At 40.4% G+C, this 20,557-nt stretch overlaps 1 protein-coding gene across 1 annotated transcript; it reads right to left on the bottom strand.

Moving 5' to 3' along the window:
* Positions 1–64: 64 nt before the first annotated feature.
* On the bottom strand, positions 65–1,824 carry LOC121773467 (uncharacterized acetyltransferase At3g50280-like). The gene has a single exon (XM_042170334.1). It carries the CDS (start codon positions 1,785–1,787, stop codon positions 438–440), a length of 1,350 nt encoding a protein of 449 aa, XP_042026268.1. The 5' UTR covers positions 1,788–1,824; the 3' UTR covers positions 65–437.
* Positions 1,825–20,557: the final 18,733 nt, after the last annotated feature.

Genomic DNA, 20,557 nt, shown 5'->3' with positions numbered 1-20,557 from the left:
TAAAACTTAAATATGGCAACAATTACACATTGATTTGAGGATTTCGTATCTAAGTTGATGGAGATATAGAAATTATGGGATAGAAAAAACAATACAAAGGTGCAAAGAAGAAAATTGATTTCATAGCAATTGCATGGCTGTTTGTGATTTCATATGGTCATGAATCCCTTGCATTCTTAACAAGCACCACGACAATGCATGCTCAATTCTCTCATGAAAATAGATAGCTACTTTAGAAATAAATGACCATTTTTCAACTACTCTAAAAATAACTAACAAACTGATGTGCTAAAATTAGTAAGTAAACACATTCATCATACCAATGTAGATAGATTGCTTTAATAATTTATTTCTTCCAATTCCTCACGAAATCATTCAAAATTCCCATTCCTCACGAAATCATTTTTCAATCTCCAACCCAACCCGATTCAACCCGACTAACAAAGAGTTACATACTGCATGAACTCCGGGTCGGACTCCAGACCCGCCATAGCCCCGGGCGCCAAAACCACCTCCAAATCCACCGACCCGCCCCCTTCCCGCCCCGGAAACGCGGATATCTTCCCATCAAACTTGTTATTCCGCCCACTCCTCACCGCCACCGGCCTCCCCCACCCGAAATCATTCTCGTACATCGGAAACCTCGGCGAGCTACCCATCACCACCATCCCCCCGCCCGCATTCCCCAGCGGAAAACACCTCGGCTCCCTCTCCCACTCCTCCACATACTCCCTCACCCCGTGCCCCGCCACCGTTCCGTTCAGCCTCTCCGCGCACCACCTCACCCCCTTCCCCTCCACCTCCCCCGCCAATGCCGCCGTCGCCGCGCTCTGGATCGCGTTCCCGAAGTAGAACTCCTCCAACTTCGGATCCAGCCGATGCCTGCAATTCACCGCCATCCGAAACGTCGTCGTTTTATCCGCCGGCAGATTTCGCGCTCGCGTGATCGCCCCCCACAGCAGCGCGCACAGCGATTGAAACGATGAGATCTCAGCAATCGCCGCCTTATTCGTAATCAGCTTATCGTTGGATTGCTTCCCCATCATCTCGGCCATGTTAACTTGATTATTCACAGTCGATTTCAATTTCAAAATTGATTCTCCGCTGAAACTGAAAATCCTCTCTCGAATCGGATCGTTACCGAAATCAACCGCAAAACCTCCCTCCGGCAGCCGGAGCACCGCATCGGAGATCAAAACCGACTCGCGCCTAAAATCCGGCGATTTCGAAATCCTCTCCGCGCCTCTGCACACCTCCGCAAACGTATTGAAGAAATTCCAGAAGGAGGTTCCGTCCACCACGGCGTGACTGACGGAGCACGCGATGAAGATTCCGTCAGCCAGCTCGGTGACCTGGACGGCGAGAATTGGACGGAAATGTCCGTTGTAACTAACGGCGCCGTCAAATGCGAACAATCCTTTGACGGCGTGAGGAACGTCGCCGTTAGTGGAGTTGAGTAAATCGGTGACGTGGAGGTGTGAGGCGTCGGCGTGGATGAGGTCGGCGCCGGCGTCGTTGCAGTGGATGTGGACGTGGCCGGCGGGGTCGGTGGAGAGGCGGCCGGCGAGGGGGGGGAAGAGGGAGAGGGAGCGGGAGAGGGCGCGTTGGAGGAGGGGGAGGAGAGGGAGCGGCGGCGGAGGGAGGAGGACGCCTTTCTGGATGTAGTGGCAGGAGAGCATGGGGAGATCGGAGACGGAGAGTTTGAGGGGTTTGAGGATTGAGTTTTGGTCTGGGGTGACGGTGCATTTGGATTTGATAGGGAAGGAGTGGGAGACTTTTATCTTCATGGTTGAATTGGACGTTTTAAAGTAAAAGAGATAATGGGAGAGAAGAGAAGGGAATGGGAGTGAGTTGGAGAGGAGGATGGGGTATTTATAGGGATTGATTGGATCAGGATTTGTGTCGTGTGAAGATAGTGAGTGATTCAATTGTTGGCGGGTTGAAGCCACGTGTTTCAAAGCAATAGATGTTATTTTGTGTGTTGAAAAATAAAACAATAAATATATTTATGTCAATGTAAGAGATAAGGAAAAAGAAAATAAGACATTTTTTTATGGGACAAAAAAAGTAGTAGTACTAAACTGATACTCTATCTGTTAATGTAATATTGTCCAAGTTTGATTCGGTATGAATTTTAAGAAATGTGAATAAAAGTGAGTTGAAAAGGTTAGTACAATAAGGGTTCCGTATTTGTAGTATTAATTTTATAATAGAATCTGAGTGTAAAGAGTTAGTGGAAAGTGAAGTCTAATTACCAAAAATAGAAAAAAAACAAAGTGAACAACTTTTTACGGACAGATAAAAATGACAAAACTAGATAATATTTCATGGATGGAGGGAGTAATTTGGAGTAATTATAATTGCAAGTGAATATAATTACTCATTTGATTTGATTCGACAAGGATTTTGAAAATTTATTTAATTTTATAAAAAAAAAGAAAAATGAATTAGTAGAATATAAATTACACTTAAAAAGAGGTTTAATGCCTTAATTAAAAAAATATAAAGTAAGAAAAAAAATAAAAAAATAAAAAAGAAAATAATAGGCTCAATTATCTTGTAATTTCTTGGAATGATAAAATGATTATTAGTACTACTATGATATATAGGTTCCACTAGGTGGTTTGATTTGGTGCTTTGTTTTTTTGTTTTTCCTTAAAGTGCATATGCCGTTTTTCAGTTTATGTTCGCCATTTGCACAATTTGAGTATATCTTCTTATCTCCTTTTTTCTTTTTTCTTTTTTCTTTTTTGGCGGTTTTAGTTTTATGCTCTTTAATTACATATTTTGAGTATATCTTGCTATCTCCTTTTCTCTTTTAGGATCTTTCGTTTTCAATGTTTACTCGCCATCTGCATATCTTGCTATAAAATAATATGATACAATATGTAAATATCTCAATAAGTATGACCCATTCACTCTTATAACTTTAACCATATTTCATAATAGTTTTTTATAAAACTTTCGATTTATAGAGATGATTTTACAAACGCATCATACACTTGTCAAAATTGTGCATCTTTTAATTTTTAAACACTTGTCATTATAGTTTATTTACAATACTTTCGATTTATCTTGGAATGGATAAGATCAATGGAAATTATAGATTGATGGCACTTTGGGAAGCAGCTATTTTTTTTTTGGCAGTGGCAGCATATAAGGCTCCAAGTTCCAACTTCAACGCTAACCATCATGATTTTTAACATAAGGCCAACAAATTCGTAAATTATATCATATCACAAAATTAATTTTGTTTTCGAATTGACCGCCTATTAATTTTCCAATATTGAATTAAGGTTTGAATTAATACTCTTCAAATTTCCCAAAATAATTAAATTTAAAAAGAGTAAATCTTCCCATGCATGGATATTCCACATTATATATATAGAAAAGAAAAGATCATTTGGGTGTGGTGCAATATTAATTTGTTATATGCCACGTCGGATCCCCGTGTATGTGTGTGTGTGAGAGAGAGAGAGAGATCAGTCAACATAAAAATGTTGTTTAACAACATTTATTTTAAATTTAATAGTCAAATACCAGTATTTGTTTTATTTAAGTAGTGACAATCAGTCAATTTCTCCTTTGAACTTTTCGTCATTTAAAAAGGTATTTACAGATACCATTATAATTAAGAGGTCGGACATTATTAATTTTTGGAGTCCAAGTTCTTAGACCTTCAATTGATTGAAAATCTAATTTATTATTTTTCGACCCATAAATATATAACTGTAAAATGTCTGAGTACAATCCCCACCATATAATTAATATATTTGCTTTGAAAGGGTTAATTGATACAATGAACCCAAATGAATTATTGGGATAAGACATGGTATTTAATTAAGCATGTAAATATGTAAATAGTATCAATGAGTAGGCATGTTTATTGCGTCAATTTGATTGCTGACATTTGCTCTTCAACTTGCAGTTTTATCTCATATTTTTATTTCACAATTTTATACATGCATGCATATAGAATCCAGGGGTGTGATCCGTTGCTAACTTTTCCTAAGTTGCTAATTCATCAATATAATGTATTAAAAATGTCAACATGATGATATTGAAATGTCAACATAAATTTAAGTTGATATTTTAATACATTATGTTGAAATTGATATTTAAATGTCAACACAAATATGTGTTGACATTTTAATATGACCGTGTTAATATTTTTAATTACATTGATGAGTTAACAAGTTAGCAATTTAAGAAAAGTTAATATTTTATCGCACCCCTATGAATCAAATTGCTTTATCTTTGAAAAAATATTGACACAAAATAACTGTAAATATCAAATAGTAAGACCCCATCCTAAATGTATCTAGCCATATCCCATCCTAATTTTATGAACAAAAAAATAGTATAGACTTGATTAAGTGAACGATTATAATTGATTTTTTTACTATGATCATACATGGTTATGTATATAGGTGGTGTTCGGTTGCCAAGATAAAATAATACTAAGATATATTCTAGGATTAAATTATGAGATTATTTTAGTCATAGGGGGTTAACTAAGACTAATTATCCCATAATTATTCATCTAGGATTGAGTTGTGAGATTGAATCTCATGAACTAAACACACTATAACTTTAATCACGGATACAATCTTGTAAATCGAATACCCCATAATGTATTAATGTTTACTTTAAAATATCACAATAATACTTTATAAGTAATAGTACTATATATAGACTGTATTCAAGTTATGTATTCAAGTTAGGAGTGTGATCAAATGCAAACTTTATACTCCCTCATTCTCATAAAAATATAGGCAATGAGATTGGCACGGGAATTAAGATAAAATTGGTAAAGTAAGAGATTGATGAAAAAGGTATGGTCAAGTAAGAAAGAGAAGGAGAATGGTAGTTAAAGTATTGTTAGTCGATAGTGAGACATACATTATTAAATTGATACTCCCTCCGTCCCCGAATAAGAGTCGCTAATTTCCTTTTTGGGCCGTCCCCCATTAAGAGTCACTCTTCATTTTTACCATAAATGGTAGTAGGTCTCACATTCCACTAACTCACTCCACTCACATTTTATTATAAAATCAATATAAAAAGTGGGTCCTACATTCCACTAACTTTTTCAATCAACTTTTCTTTACATTTCTTAAATTCGTGCCCAATCAAACAACGACTCCTATTAGGGGACGGAGGGAGTATAACTTTCTAAAAACGGAATGCACATATTTTTGTGGGACATACGAAAATGGAAAGTGCACATATTTTTATGGGACGGGGGGAGTATATTGTACAAACTTCAAACTATGATCTTGACCGTTTTAGAAAATGTCAACCGATGACAAAATAACAGCAATAAAAAATGTCAACACGGTGTTATTGGTTGATGTTGTGTTGAAATTGTGTTAACACTGTGTTACGTTGACATTTTTTGTTGCTATTATTTTGTCATCTGTTAATATTTTTAACGATGCAGATCACATTTTAGAATTTGTACAATATATACCGTTTGCATTTTATCACTTACCTATTAAAGCTAACTGTGTAAAAAAAATTGTGTCATAATACTTGCCATGTTTAAAACAAATAGAGCCAAATAAAAAGTTCTAAACATATCAGAACTAGGCCTGTGTAGCCCAATCTTTTTGACGTAAAAGTCAAGAAATTACAACTCTTAGTACACATTCATGGTATCATATTCCCAATCCAATAATCGAATATTATCTATGTAACATATGTAATATTTCATGGATTCAATGCAACTCTTATTTTTATATATTGATTCAGCTACTACTATATATAATATTTCGGTTACATTATGTTTATTTGAGTGTGAATGCATTACATTTAATCGACTATATATGCATAGATATCATATAATGGGACCAAAACATTCACATTCCTCATTCGATATAACGTAGTCCACATGTATTTAATCTCAATATTCATCCACATTTTCATGGTCAATAAATGAAGAGAGAGACTTCCACTCATTTACATTATCTAAATGCATGAACCGTACACATGTAGCTGAATAATATTCCGAACATATGTATTTTAATTGGAAAATTGGCTTAGTAATATACTACCAATTAATTAATTAGTATATTTATAACTAATTGTTCCACTAGAAGTCAACTGCATACCAATTACCAACTAATAACTTTTATAATTCTTATTTTGTCAACAGAAGTAAGAAGTTATAGTAGTTAATCAGTTGTTACCAGTTTATTTATTGAATCAATCTGTCAGAAAACAAAATTCAAATTAGTATATTCTTCAAATAATTGAATAGTGGAGGGATGTATGAATGCATCATTCTCTTATAATAGTAGTCCATTACATAATACTATTACCCTTTTTTATTTATATATAGTACTATTTAAAAATGTTAAAATGAATACGAGATATATTTAGTATATATAATGGCTAATATTTAAACAAAATTCCGACGAGTCCAATATATTCTAAATTCTAATGCTTATAAATCAAAATTCCAAGAATATATTCTCCAATAATTTAACAGAAAAAAAAGTCAAATTTGAGAAGTAAAAGAAAGATGGTGATAATTTGTTTGAATTGAGATAAGTACATGCATGTACGAACATTATTGAAGAGTGTCACAGGTTTTCTTCTCAAAGAAAAAGTCAAGCCTTAACTTAGGGACAAAAGGTGATTCGCTCACCCCAGGCGCCCCCATAACCCGGCCCGACATCGCTATGGAGGGGTTCAAACACGGTACCTCAGCGACCCATTAGGTGGGAGGAACTTACACTGGTAACCAGCACACAAGGAGCCACCACAGTGGTGAAACTCCCACACTGCGGCTGCCAGCATTCGATCCTGTCTGCTTAGGGACAATCTACCTTAACTATTATGGATTTAAAAATGGGTAGTTTTAGGCTTTTTATGCGTTAAATTGGACATATTTTATTTGGGTGTAATATGTTTTTTTGGGATTAAATTGCTGAAATCCTCATCGTTATTAATATTTCCTAGTGGTTGCCGACTGGGACATAATATGGCTCATTTGGATAGAACAATTTCTTTTTATTGCTATTTTTCATTATTTTTTGTTATTTATATCACGAACTATTAGAAACATGTGGAAAATGCGGGAGACCTTTGATGTGGCAAAGACCTAAGACCTTTCATCTTAGGTAACCCTCAAATACATAAAGAGATAACTTGATTGTAAGGCCTTTCAAGTGCTTTCTCTAGCCTATAAATAGGCTTGATCTTAGAGTGGAAGAACACACCAACAAATCATTCTCTCTTCTCTCCAGCTCTCAAGAATTCTAGTTCGCACTTAGGAGCATTGCATTGCTCGATTCTCGCCTCCAATTCAAGTTTGCCGGTGCCTTCGAGTTTGAGGTGCTTCAACTCGGTAGGAGGAAAGTCGTTTCATCTTTGGGGACGTTGCGTCAATCCGTGAGCACTAGCAGATGTGTATCTCGTCGTGCGGAGAGAGGGATACCTCGACTCTACTTGAAGAATATCATAGTTTGCATCTTGTTCTTTTATTGTATTTACTTTTTTTTTATTTACCTTCTAGTTTGTTGTTCTTTTATGATAGCAAGAGTTTGCCCGTGTAAAGACTGCAATATTTCCAACACGAACTATTTTATGTATTGGAGATTATGTTGTGCTTGTCAATCTTTGGCTTTAAGTATTTTTATTTTATAAAAAATGAGGCAGTTGATTTTGATTAATTAATGGAAAAGTTCACAAACATCTCCTCTTCCTATTTTCCCATTTTTCATAAGATATACACGCACACAACATTCCAATTAATTCTTCACAAAATTATACTACTACTAATTAATTGTTCAGTGGAACACACTTATTACACTATTACATAAAATACAGAATATATCAGATTCATGAATGAAAAAAATAACATTCTTAGTGGGATCTGTTTCAAGACTCTTGAGTCAACGGGGCACATATAAAATCAAAGATAAGGCTTGCATGATCAAATGGACTTTGAATAGTATTATACTCCATTTAATATATGTAAGGAGACAAATAAAAATAAAAATAAAATAATGCATTTGTTGACGACTTTTGTGGGGGAAATACATTGCATAGTACAACATGATGTTTTGTTTCAAGAATGTTAATTATACACATCTATCCAAAATTGAAGGGAAAATAAATAAAATTCTAAAGTGATTATAGACAGTAATTGAAGACGACATAAAGTTCATCGTCTACTTGCTTAAAACAAACATAAACAAACTTTTGTTGATAATGGTAGTCCCTACATTAGGTTGACTATACAAAAATAAATAATAGAGTTAAAAATAATGAGGAAATAAAATGTTATTTTTAAGAAAAACATTCAAAGACAACCCAAAGGCAATGAAACATAACTTACCCACATCAAAATTTATTTATTTATTTTGAAAAAAGGAGATTTGACCTGCCATGTGGCGGATTTAGGGACAAGAGAGACGTATATTGCCAAAAAATCGTCAAGAGGGCCTAATTTTCTTTTTAGATCAGTAAAAAATGGCATGATATACTTTTTTTATATGTCGAATTACGTTGTTTCAGATTTTGTAATATTATATTATGAAAATATAATTCATTCCTTATTAAATAAAAAATCAAATAAAATATTATCCTTATAAAAGTAAATAATTAAATCTCAATTAGGTTTTAGAACTTTTGTCCAGATTAATTGTGCTGGAATTTTTCATTCCTAATTTTTTTATTCTTGATCTAATTTTATCAATCTGTTAGTTTCGGACTCGATTGATATCCCTTTTTGTATTAATCAATTTGTATATTTTATTTCTTCTTTTAGTTTTAGAAGGTATGCTGTTTAATTTGATCAAGTATAATAGTAGCTATTAGCTTTATTATTTACTCCGTATATATTAAATCCAATCCAATCTCTATACTAAAAAGTTTCCAATTATTGGAATTTTCAAGCCATGCTTAATTTTAGGGGACTAAAGAGAAGAAGAAAAAGAGAGAATGAACTACACTTATTTCGGCGGATTCTCACGAATGAAATCTGAACTCAAGAACTATTTATAAATTATAATTTCTAAAAACAAAAAGGAATCTTCTTTCATATTTTGAGGGATAAAAGATTATGTAATCATCCAATAATTTATTCTAACACAAAGAAGCCACTATCAAATATAACAGGAAACTATTTTAATGTGGTTATATTATGATGGGTCATAAATTATTTATCTTTTTAATATTTTAAAGATAAATTTCTCTTTCTAGCATTTTTCTATCTCATATTTAAATCAATTTATTATTTAATATATTAAATTATAAACATACCATCGTTGCGGCTAATCATATATGATGGCCAAAATGACTTTCACCAAACCAAAAAATGTGATACACAACTTACATGAGATAGAGATTGCCGTGGAAATATTGGGTGAAGAATTATTTATTTTATATTTAAAAAATCCAATAAAAACATAATGAGTGGTGGGTGTTTGTCTTGAATTTGGTATTACTCATAGTGATGGAGCGAATGGTATAGAAAAGATGATTGTAGTAAACTGTGTTATATCATTCTCTTTGGTTACCACTCTTTAAATAGAGTTTTACACTATTTATACAAGGTAAGATTTACATAATCATAGGAGATATACTTTTCAATAAATACTAATTGATTGATGCCGATCTTATTCTTGTTTCCAAATTTGGAGGATTCTGTAATCTTCTTCCTTTCTCAACACTCCCCCTCAAGTTGAGTGGTGGGATCTCCAAAGCTCAACTTGCTCAAAACATTGGATAGACTCTTTGAGTTGACTGCTTTGGTAAGGATGTCAGCCAATTGATCTTCGGATCGTACAAATGGGAGTTCAACAGCTCCATTCTCAATATTCTCCTTGATAAAGTGTCTGTCGACTTCTACATGTTTGGTCCTGTCGTGTTGCACTGGATTTTCAGATATACTGATTGCAGCTTTGTTATCGCAAAACAATTGACTTTTTTCGTGTGGTAGCCCGATCTCTTTCATTAATCTTCTCAACCACAATATTTCCATCAACCCACTTTTGATACCCCTGAACTCCGCTTCTGCACTTGATAAGGCCACTACTTTTTGTTTCTTGCTTCTCCAAGTGACCAGATTTCCTTCGACCAAGGTGAAGTATCCTCCTGTTGATTTCCGGTCAATCGGATTGCTTGCCCAGTCTGCATCTGTGTATCCATAGATCCCCTTATGTTTACTTCTTTTGAACAGTACTCCATGTCACGCAGCTTCATAATGATCCTTCTGCGGTCGGTGCATAAATTGACTTACAATGCCTACTGCGTAAGCAATATCTGGTCTTGTGTGAGACAGATATATGAGCTTTCCCACTAGGCGTTGATATTTGCCTTGGTTTGCCAGTTCTGCCCCTTCCACAATCTGTAATCCGTGATTAACCAGAATTGGTGTATCGACTGGTTTGCAGTCTAGTAGTCCCGTTTCAGCAAGAATATCCAGAATGTACTTCTTCTGTCTTAAGAAGATACCTTTTTCTGATCTCAATACTTCTATCCCCAAGAAATACTTGAGATTTCCCAAGTTCTTCATCTCGAACTGTCACGCCCGCATTTCCTAAGGATAGGAAGTACGGTGGACCGCGACTAGGGGAGGAATAAAGAAGCGGGGAAGAAAGGGGGAGAACAAGAATACTTGACCCGAAAACATTTAATAAAAGGAAGTTCACTTCAAAACATTTTACTGTGACGACATTACTAAAGTTAAAGTAATCAGAGTTTAAATAAAAACATTGTATCGGATTACAAAGCAGCGGAAAAGACCAAGAGATAGATAATGCCGGGTATGACGACACGACACCATCCAAAAGGCAGAGTAAAAACACAATTTTGGCTTTACTTGCTCAACATCCGTCATCCCCCTCGTCGCTCAACCTGCACATTAAGAAAACAACATGCAGGGCTGAGTACTTGATGCACTCAGTGGACACACGCCAAAATCCTAGTTTGTCATGCCATAACAGTGTAACCTTGGGGTTTTAAGTGTAAAGAAAATAACCCAAGTACACTAAAACATATTTCATAAATTCGACTGCGCAGTCATTTTCAGATATTGCCACCCTTATTCCCACCATCATACACTATCTGATCCAACGGGTGACAAGGGGCGTGGCCACACCCCAGGTCAACTAGACCGGCCAACTTGCTCTCAGATGGCTCCCGATCTCGTGTACACTAGCCTGAGGGTTCGCAGCCCTACAGACCCGAATTCGATTAAACATATGTGGTAAACCACTTCAGATAGGTTTCATAGCAAAACGGTTGGCAAGACAAACAGTTCACCTCCATAAACATTTCCGGAACAGAGTCCGTATTAAAGATAACCCACAAATAGTAGGGTAGAAAAGCCCACCTCAATTGCTTAGCTTTTAAATAGTTCCCTTCTTCAACCACAATTTCCTCGTAAAAGATCACCCTTTTGAAAGATAAATAAATATCATAATTAGAGTCAGGAAGGACGAGGTTTAAACGACAATGCTGATTCCTACGTGGATGACTTCAACATCTAGCACGTTACACGTACACACACTTAACAACATCTTATAAGTCAATCACACAAAATCACATGTCCGAAACACACCACGCACGCACCCGACACGCATACCACGTACCCAAGACACGCACACGACTCGCACACGACACACACACAACTCTCACACCCCCGGCATACCCTTACTGCACAAACGGCTCACTGGGCTCGGAAAAGGTTCGGAGAAAGGCTCGGCGTCTCGGCCTGGCTCGGTACCTCGGCCGGCTGTCTCGGTCCTGGCCGAGCCTGGCTCGGTTGCTGTCTCGGCGTCTCGGCCTGGCTCGGTGTCTCGGCCGACTGTCTCGGCCCTGGCTCGGCACCTGTCTCGGCACTGACTCGACACCTGTCTCGGCACCTGACTCGGCACCTGGCTCGGTCACGTGCACACACCTACTTTCCCCCAACCAACGATTCTCAAACCTTATACGACATTCACACCACACATTCTACATCCCAAAACACACCCGAAAACATGAGATCAAGCCTTCAAAACTCTCCACAACACCCCCCTAGGCCAAACCCTAAAACTCTCGGCCAACACACACAAACCACCCGAACCAACCGCTGTTTCCCCCGAACCATCCCTTGGCCAAACACACCCACATACCTCACAATATCAAAGCACCCAGATTCACCCCCTTTGCACATAAACACATCCCCCAGAAACGTACAACTCGCTGAACTGCGCAGTTTACTTACAAAAAACATTATAAACTCATCCGACATCCAATTCGGTACGAGAGAGAGTAACACCTTGACGAATCCAAGAAATCGATGAGAGGGAGTGAGTGGAAAAAGAGAACCGAGAGGGAGAAAGAGAGAAACCTTACCGGTGTTGAGAACAATTGTGAGAGAGAAGAGAGAACGAGCGATGGTGAGAGGGAGAGATTGAGAGAGTAGATAGTTTTCTATTTTGGATCGGTTGTGAGGAGTGGGGAGGTTGAGAAAATAGTGGGGAGAGGGAGAGAAGGTTTCGAAAAAAGAGAGAGGGAGAGGGAGAGAAAATTAGCTAATTAAGATATTTAATTCATAAATTAATTAATTATCCCAATTACACATTGCTTAGGTAAAAACATAACCACAAAAATAATATAAACCAAATAAGACTTTCCAAACCATATCTTAAACAAGATATTCACAAAAAAAAATCAAACCTTACTTAAAAAGATAAAATTCTATTTTTTTTTTTCGGATACTACATTCCTCCCACCTTAAAAAAAATTTCGTCTCGAAATTTGCCTAGATCACTCAAACAGCTCCGGAAATTTCTCTCTCATCTTATCTTCTAATTCCCATGTTGCTTCTTCGACTCCATGATTCCTCCACCGTACCTTCACCGAAACAATTGACTTATTCCTCAATTCTTGCACCCTTCGATCCAAAATGGCCTCGGGCTTCTCCTCATAACTTAGGTCGGGATTTAGGATCATCATCTCTTCTTGGTGAACTATGTGGGTGGGGTCAAACACGTACTTCCTCAATTGTGACACATGGAAGACGTTGTGCACATTCCCAAAGCTTGGTGGTAGGGCCAATCTGTATGCTACCGCGCCGACTCTATCCAAAATCTCGTACGGACCGATAAATCGGGGTCTCAGCTTTCCTTTCACTCCAAAACGAATTATTCCTTTAGAAGGGGAAACTTTCAGAAAGACCTTTTCTCCGACTTCGAAATGTAAATCGGTCCTCCGAACATCAGCATATGATTTCTGTCGATCCTGCGCCTCCTTGATCCTCCCACGGATTTGTCGAACAATCTCTATCATCTCTTCTACAGAGTCTGGTCCGAGAATTCTTCTCTCACCCACTTCATCCCAATAAAGTGGCGATCTACACTTCTTTCCATACAATGCCTCATATGGAGCCATCTTGATAGTCGCTTGGTAACTATTATTGTAAGCGAACTCAACCAATGGCAATACTTCTTCCCAACCCCAGCCTCGATCTAGCACCACGGCCCGCAGCCTATCCTCTAAGGCTTGAATCGTTCTCTCTGACTGCCCATCGGTTTGTGGGTGGAAGGCAGTACTAAAATTCAACTTAGTCCCCAACTCGCGCTGCAGGCTCGTCCAAAATCTAGAAGTAAATTTGGCATCGCGATCGGATGTAATTGTCGCTGGTACTCCATGCAGACGTATAACCTCCCGCACATATATCTTAGCCAACTGGTTGGATCCATAGGTAGCACGAACCGGTACAAAATGAGCAGATTTGGTGAGGCGATCTATAATCACCCAAATCACAGTGTTTCCTCGCTGGGATTTTGGCAGTCCTGTCACAAAGTCCATTGCAATATGTTCCCACTTCCATTCTGGAATCTCGAGGGGTTGCAATCTCCCATAGGGCCGTTGGTGTAGCGCCTTTACTTGTTGACATGCTAGGCATCTCTCCACAAATGCTGCAACATGCTTTTTCATACCGTTCCACCAAAATTGCCTCTTCATGTCTTGATACATCTTGGTGCTTCCTGGGTGTGCAGCGTATGGGGTTTCATGTGCTTCTCTCATGATTTTGATCCTCAGGCCTTCATCCTTAGGCACACACAACCTTCCCTTGTATGTGAGACCATTATCCGCTGCCTCGTGAAAGTTTCCGAGTTCACCCGCCCTCACTTCTGAGCGAATCTTTTCTAGTAACGTATCTCGCCGTTGAGCTTCCACAATTCTGGCTCTTAAGTCGGGTTCCATCACCAACGTGGCTATTATTCCTTCCACAGTCTCGGGCATTCTCACTACTTCCAACTGCATCTTACTGAACTCTTGGATTAAACTCCTCTTGATAGTAAGAAAGGTGGCCAGCTGAGATTGAGACTTCCTACTAAGAGCATCGGCCACTACGTTTGCTTTTCCCGGGTGGTAATTTATACCACAATCGTAGTCCTTCACCAACTCGAGCCACCTACGCTGGCGCATGTTCAACTCCTTTTGCTCAAAGAAGTACTTTAGACTCTTATGGTCCGTGTATATCTCACAACGGACTCCATAGAGATGATGTCTCCAGATCTTCAGTGCATGTACCACGGCTGCCAGTTCTAAGTCATGTGTCGGATAGTTCAGCTCATGGGGCTTCAATTGTCTCGATGCATATGCAATCACTTTCCCCTTCTGCATAAGCACACATCCAAGTCCCACCTTCGACGCATCCGTATACACCGCATAGTCAGTCCCTGACTCCGGCACAGCTAGAATTGGTGCGGTGGTCAATTTCTCCTTCAACAACTGAAAGCTCGCCTCACATTCTGGTGTCCAAATCATCTTGACTCCCTTTTTCAGTTGTTGTGTCATTGGCCTTGCTATCTTCGAGAATCCCTCAATGAATCTTCGATAATAGCCCGCCAGTCCTAAGAAGCTTCGAATTTCATTTTGTGTAGAAGGCGACTTCCATTCCTGCACCGCTTCCACCTTGGCCGGGTCTACGCGGATTCCATCTGAGGTTACTACATGTCCAAGAAAATTCACTTCCTTGAGCCAAAACTCGCATTTACTGAACTTGGCATATAGTTTCTCGTCCCTTAGAGTTGCTAGGACGGTTCTCAAGTGCTCTTTGTGCTCCTCCACGTTCTTCGAGTAAACGAGCACATCATCGATGAAAACTAGGACAAACCGATCCAAATATGGATGGAACACGCGATTCATAAGGTCCATGAACACTGCCGGGGCGTTCGTCAGTCCAAAAGGCATCACAACGAACTCATAAAGACCATATCTTGTTCGGAAAGCCGTCTTGGGTACATCTTCTCGCCGAACCCTCAGCTGATGGTACCCAGACCTCAAATCCAGCTTAGAGAAGACTCCTGCCCCTCGAAGTTGGTCAAACAAGTCGTCTATCCTTGGTAGTGGATACTTGTTCTTCAGCGTCAGTTTGTTTAGCTCTCGATAGTCGATGCACATCCTCATCGATCCATCCTTCTTCTTTACAAACAAAACTGGTGCTCCCCATGGCGACACGCTAGGTCTAATAAATCCCAACTCCAGTAGCTCTTGCAGTTGCACCTTAAGCTCCTCCAACTCTTTTGGCGCCATTCTATAAGGTGCTTTGGATATTGGTGCCGATCCGGGCTCCAGATCGATCGTGAATTCTACTTGCCTGTCGGGTGGGGGTCCCGGCAAAGCATCGGGGAAGACATCGGGATATTCACTCACTATCGCCACATCTTCTATCTTCCTGTCTTTCTTCTCCTCCCCATTCAAATAAACAAGGTACGCTGGACATCCCTTCCTCATCATTGTAGTGGCTTGCAGCGCGGAGACAATGGACTTGCGTCGGTTCATTGAGATTCCGTAAAACCTCGTCGGCTCTTTTCCTGGGGTTTCAAACGAAATTTCCCTTTCTCTACAATGAAGGGTAACGTGGTTCTCCGCTAACCAATCCATACCCAAGATTATGTCTACGCTACCTATCGTCATTACTTGTAAATTATGAGCCAACAAACTGAGTTCACCTATTCCAAAGTTCACACACGCACAAGATCGGGATATATCTATAGTCCCGCCTACCGGTGAGGTCACACTCATAGTGGGTTCGGTCTTAACAGTAGGTAATCCTAAAGTATCCACACAAGCAGTTGATATAAAGGAATGCGATGCACCCGTATCAAACAAGACAACTATAGGCATGTTGAGAAGTGTGCCCATACCTGCCAAATTTCCTTGTCCAAAGGTTTCTTGCCCGCTTGCCGGCTGTTTCCCCTTCAAGGCGTAGGCCCTTGCTTGCGACGGCAGTCCTTGGCGGCGTTGTTGCGGTTGAGGTGCAGGTAGTGCCTGGGATTGTGGACGGAAGCCTAACTGGTTCTGGCTCGTTCCCGTTCCCATGTTCTTATTTGGGCAACTTCGGAAGTAATGGCCACTTCCACCACAGCTGAAACATCTGGGGTCTCGACACTCTCCGGTGTGGTACTTGAAGCACCTTCCACATTGAGGGTTCCTCGGCGGAAAGTTTGCCCTCGGGTGATAGGTATTCTGTCTCCCGCCATTGTAGGGTGGGTTCCTCATGAGTTGTGCCACCATACTGAGTTTGATCACCATCCCACCTCCTCTTCTCTTGATGACCTGACTGAGCTTGTAGGGGTGTCGCGTTTGTTGTCGCCACTACTTTTGGTTTAGGGAGTGCATCTTCCACGTCCAGTGCACAAGTCAAGATCTCCGAGTAGGAGAGTTCTCCTCGACAAGCCAATGCGGCCTTTATCTCATCCCTGAGCCCGGCCCGGAACTTCACCGCCCATTTCTCGTCGGTGTCCATCAACTCGGGCGCATATCGTGCCATCTGCGCGAGGGCTCGGTCGTACTCAGTTACAGTCATTCGGCCTTGGCTCAGCGTGTGGAATTCTACCACCTTGGCCCGTCTGTACGTCTTTGGGACATACTTGTTATCAATCTCCATTTTAAACTCCTCCCATGTTAGCGCTTCCAGGCGTGCAGGATTCATAGTTCTTTGCCGAGTCTCCCACCAGTAATCGGCAGCACCTGATAGTTGAAAGGTGGCGCAAGCAATGCGCTCCCTATCTGTACACTCCATGACCCTGAAAATACGCTCGAGGCCGCGTATCCACTCCTCAGCTTTTGATGGATCTCCTTGTCCATCGAATTTAGGGGGGTTCAAACCCTTGCTCACCCTCGTACATGCTCACGTACTTGTCCTGATACACGATCCTCTCTTGCACATCCTGTGGGGGCTGCTCCTCGCGAGAGTCTACCAGTGCACAATACACGGCCTTCCGAAAGCCAGCCATGTCGCCCACCATGTCATCGGTAACGGGCTCACGCCACGTGTACCTCCTCGCCGTTCTTTCAGCCCACTCCTTCCAGCTGTCAGGGAGCAATTCTATTAGCTTCTCAATGCCGTCATGCTCCGTCACTCCGAACTCCTGAGCTGCCCTCCAGAGGGTGTCGAAGTGCGCTACGAACTCAATCAACGGTATGTGATCCTTCTTCCGGTACACTCTATACTCCCTGAGCACCCTCTGTGCCCTAAGTCTATCACGATCACTCCGTCGCGGGGTTCGGATCATACGCGCCATCTAGGAAAAGAACAATCGCCTCGCGTAAAAACAAAAAAAACAGAGTGCATAACCGAAGAAGAGAAAGATATGCGTATGCAGACGTGTCGCTGTTCTAATTCCAAGCCCGCTGATGTTCAAAGGCCATAAGTCCTTATCTACTATTGGTCCAAGAAGCACTAGTGAAAACCTCTTACGCCTAAGTTCAATCATTCAGAAGGCCAACACATTCTCACGTAAAAGCTCACATCAACATTCACGTCATCATAGCATCACACATCAGCCACATGATTTCATATAAATTCAACACACAATAACAGTTCATAACTCTCATAATTTCCAACTTTTCACATCACTTTGTACCCTTCCACATGCATCAATATTTACTTAAACTTTCCAAAAATCCAAAATTTTTTTTTTTTTTTTTCATTACCTCATTTCAGGTTGAGTGCGACGAGTCGGATGTTGAGCCAATGACACTTTTGAAAACTTACTCAAAACAGAAAAAGACTCTTGGATCCAGAGCAGAAAGAAAACCTAGGCTCTGATACCACTCTGTCACGCCCGCATTTCCTAAGGATAGGAAGTACGGTGGACCGCGACTAGGGGAGGAATAAAGAAGCGGGGAAGAAAGGGGGAGAACAAGAATACTTGACCCGAAAACATTTAATAAAAGGAAGTTCACTTCAAAACATTTTACTGTGACGACATTACTAAAGTTAAAGTAATCAGAGTTTAAATAAAAACATTGTATCGGATTACAAAGCAGCGGAAAAGACCAAGAGATAGATAATGCCGGGTATGACGACACGACACCATCCAAAAGGCAGAGTAAAAACACAATTTTGGCTTTACTTGCTCAACATCCGTCATCCCCCTCGTCGCTCAACCTGCACATTAAGAAAACAACATGCAGGGCTGAGTACTTGATGCACTCAGTGGACACACGCCAAAATCCTAGTTTGTCATGCCATAACAGTGTAACCTTGGGGTTTTAAGTGTAAAGAAAATAACCCAAGTACACTAAAACATATTTCATAAATTCGACTGCGCAGTCATTTTCAGATATTGCCACCCTTATTCCCACCATCATACACTATCTGATCCAACGGGTGACAAGGGGCGTGGCCACACCCCAGGTCAACTAGACCGGCCAACTTGCTCTCAGATGGCTCCCGATCTCGTGTACACTAGCCTGAGGGTTCGCAGCCCTACAGACCCGAATTCGATTAAACATATGTGGTAAACCACTTCAGATAGGTTTCATAGCAAAACGGTTGGCAAGACAAACAGTTCACCTCCATAAACATTTCCGGAACAGAGTCCGTATTAAAGATAACCCACAAAATAGTAGGGTAGAAAAGCCCACCTCAATTGCTTAGCTTTTAAATAGTTCCCTTCTTCAACCACAATTTCCTCGTAAAAGATCACCCTTTTGAAAGATAAATAAATATCATAATTAGAGTCAGGAAGGACGAGGTTTAAACGACAATGCTGATTCCTACGTGGATGACTTCAACATCTAGCACGTTACACGTACACACACTTAACAACATCTTATAAGTCAATCACACAAAATCACATGTCCGAAACACACCACGCACGCACCCGACACGCATACCACGTACCCAAGACACGCACACGACTCGCACACGACACACACACAACTCTCACACCCCCGGCATACCCTTACTGCACAAACGGCTCACTGGGCTCGGAAAAGGTTCGGAGAAAGGCTCGGCGTCTCGGCTTGGCTCGGTACCTCGGCCGGCTGTCTCGGTCCTGGCCGAGCCTGGCTCGGTTGCTGTCTCGGTGTCTCGGCCTGGCTCGGTGTCTCGGCCGACTGTCTCGGCCCTGGCTCGGCACCTGTCTCGGCACTGACTCGACACCTGTCTCGGCACCTGACTCGGCACCTGGCTCGGTCACGTGCACACACCTACTTTCCCCCAACCAACGATTCTCAAACCTTATACGACATTCACACCACACATTCTACATCCCAAAACACACCCGAAAACATGAGATCAAGCCTTCAAAACTCTCCACAACACCCCCCTAGGCCAAACCCTAAAACTCTCGGCCAACACACACAAACCACCCGAACCAACCGCTGTTTCCCCCGAACCATCCCCTGGCCAAACACACCCACATACCTCACAATATCAAAGCACCCAGATTCACCCCCTTTGCACATAAACACATCCCCCAGAAACGTACAACTCGCTGAACTGCGCAGTTTACTTACAAAAAACATTATAAACTCATCCGACATCCAATTCGGTACGAGAGAGAGTAACACCTTGACGAATCCAAGAAATCGTGAGAGGGAGTGAGTGGAAAAAGAGAACCGAGAGGGAGAAAGAGAGAAACCTTACCGGTGTTGAGAACAATTGCGAGAGAGAAGAGAGAACGAGCGATGGTGAGAGGGAGAGATTGAGAGAGTAGATAGTTTTCTATTTTGGATCGGTTGTGAGGAGTGGGGAGGTTGAGAAAATAGTGGGGAGAGGGAGAGAAGGTTTCGAAAAAAGAGAGAGGGAGAGGGAGAGAAAATTAGCTAATTAAGATATTTAATTCATAAATTAATTAATTATCCCAATTACACATTGCTTAGGTAAAAACATAACCACAAAAATAATATAAACCAAATAAGACTTTCCAAACCATATCTTAAACAAGATATTCACAAAAAAAAAATCAAACCTTACTTAAAAAGATAAAATTCTATTTTTTTTTTTCGGATACTACACGAACTCTTCTGATAGGCCTTCCTTGAGTCTCTCAATTTCTTCATGGTCGTCACCAGTGATTATCATATCATCTATCGTCACCAGTGATTATCATATCATCTACGTAGATGATTAGACAGGTTATTCGACCGTCCCTCTTCTTCAAGAATAGTGTATGATCTGAGCTGCTTTGTTTGAACCCATACTTTGTCATAGCTTCGGTGAATCTTCCAAACCAGACTCTAGGAGACTGTTTGAGACCGTACAAGGTTTTCCGTAGTCGACACCCTTCTCCTTTTCTGTAGTCATCAG

Source organism: Salvia splendens, chromosome 17, assembly GCF_004379255.2.
Source record: "Salvia splendens isolate huo1 chromosome 17, SspV2, whole genome shotgun sequence".
Classification (NCBI taxonomy): Eukaryota; Viridiplantae; Streptophyta; class Magnoliopsida; order Lamiales; family Lamiaceae; genus Salvia; species Salvia splendens.
The sequence above is the reverse complement of the archived record's forward strand: the minus strand, read 5'-3'. Positions and strand labels throughout refer to the sequence as shown.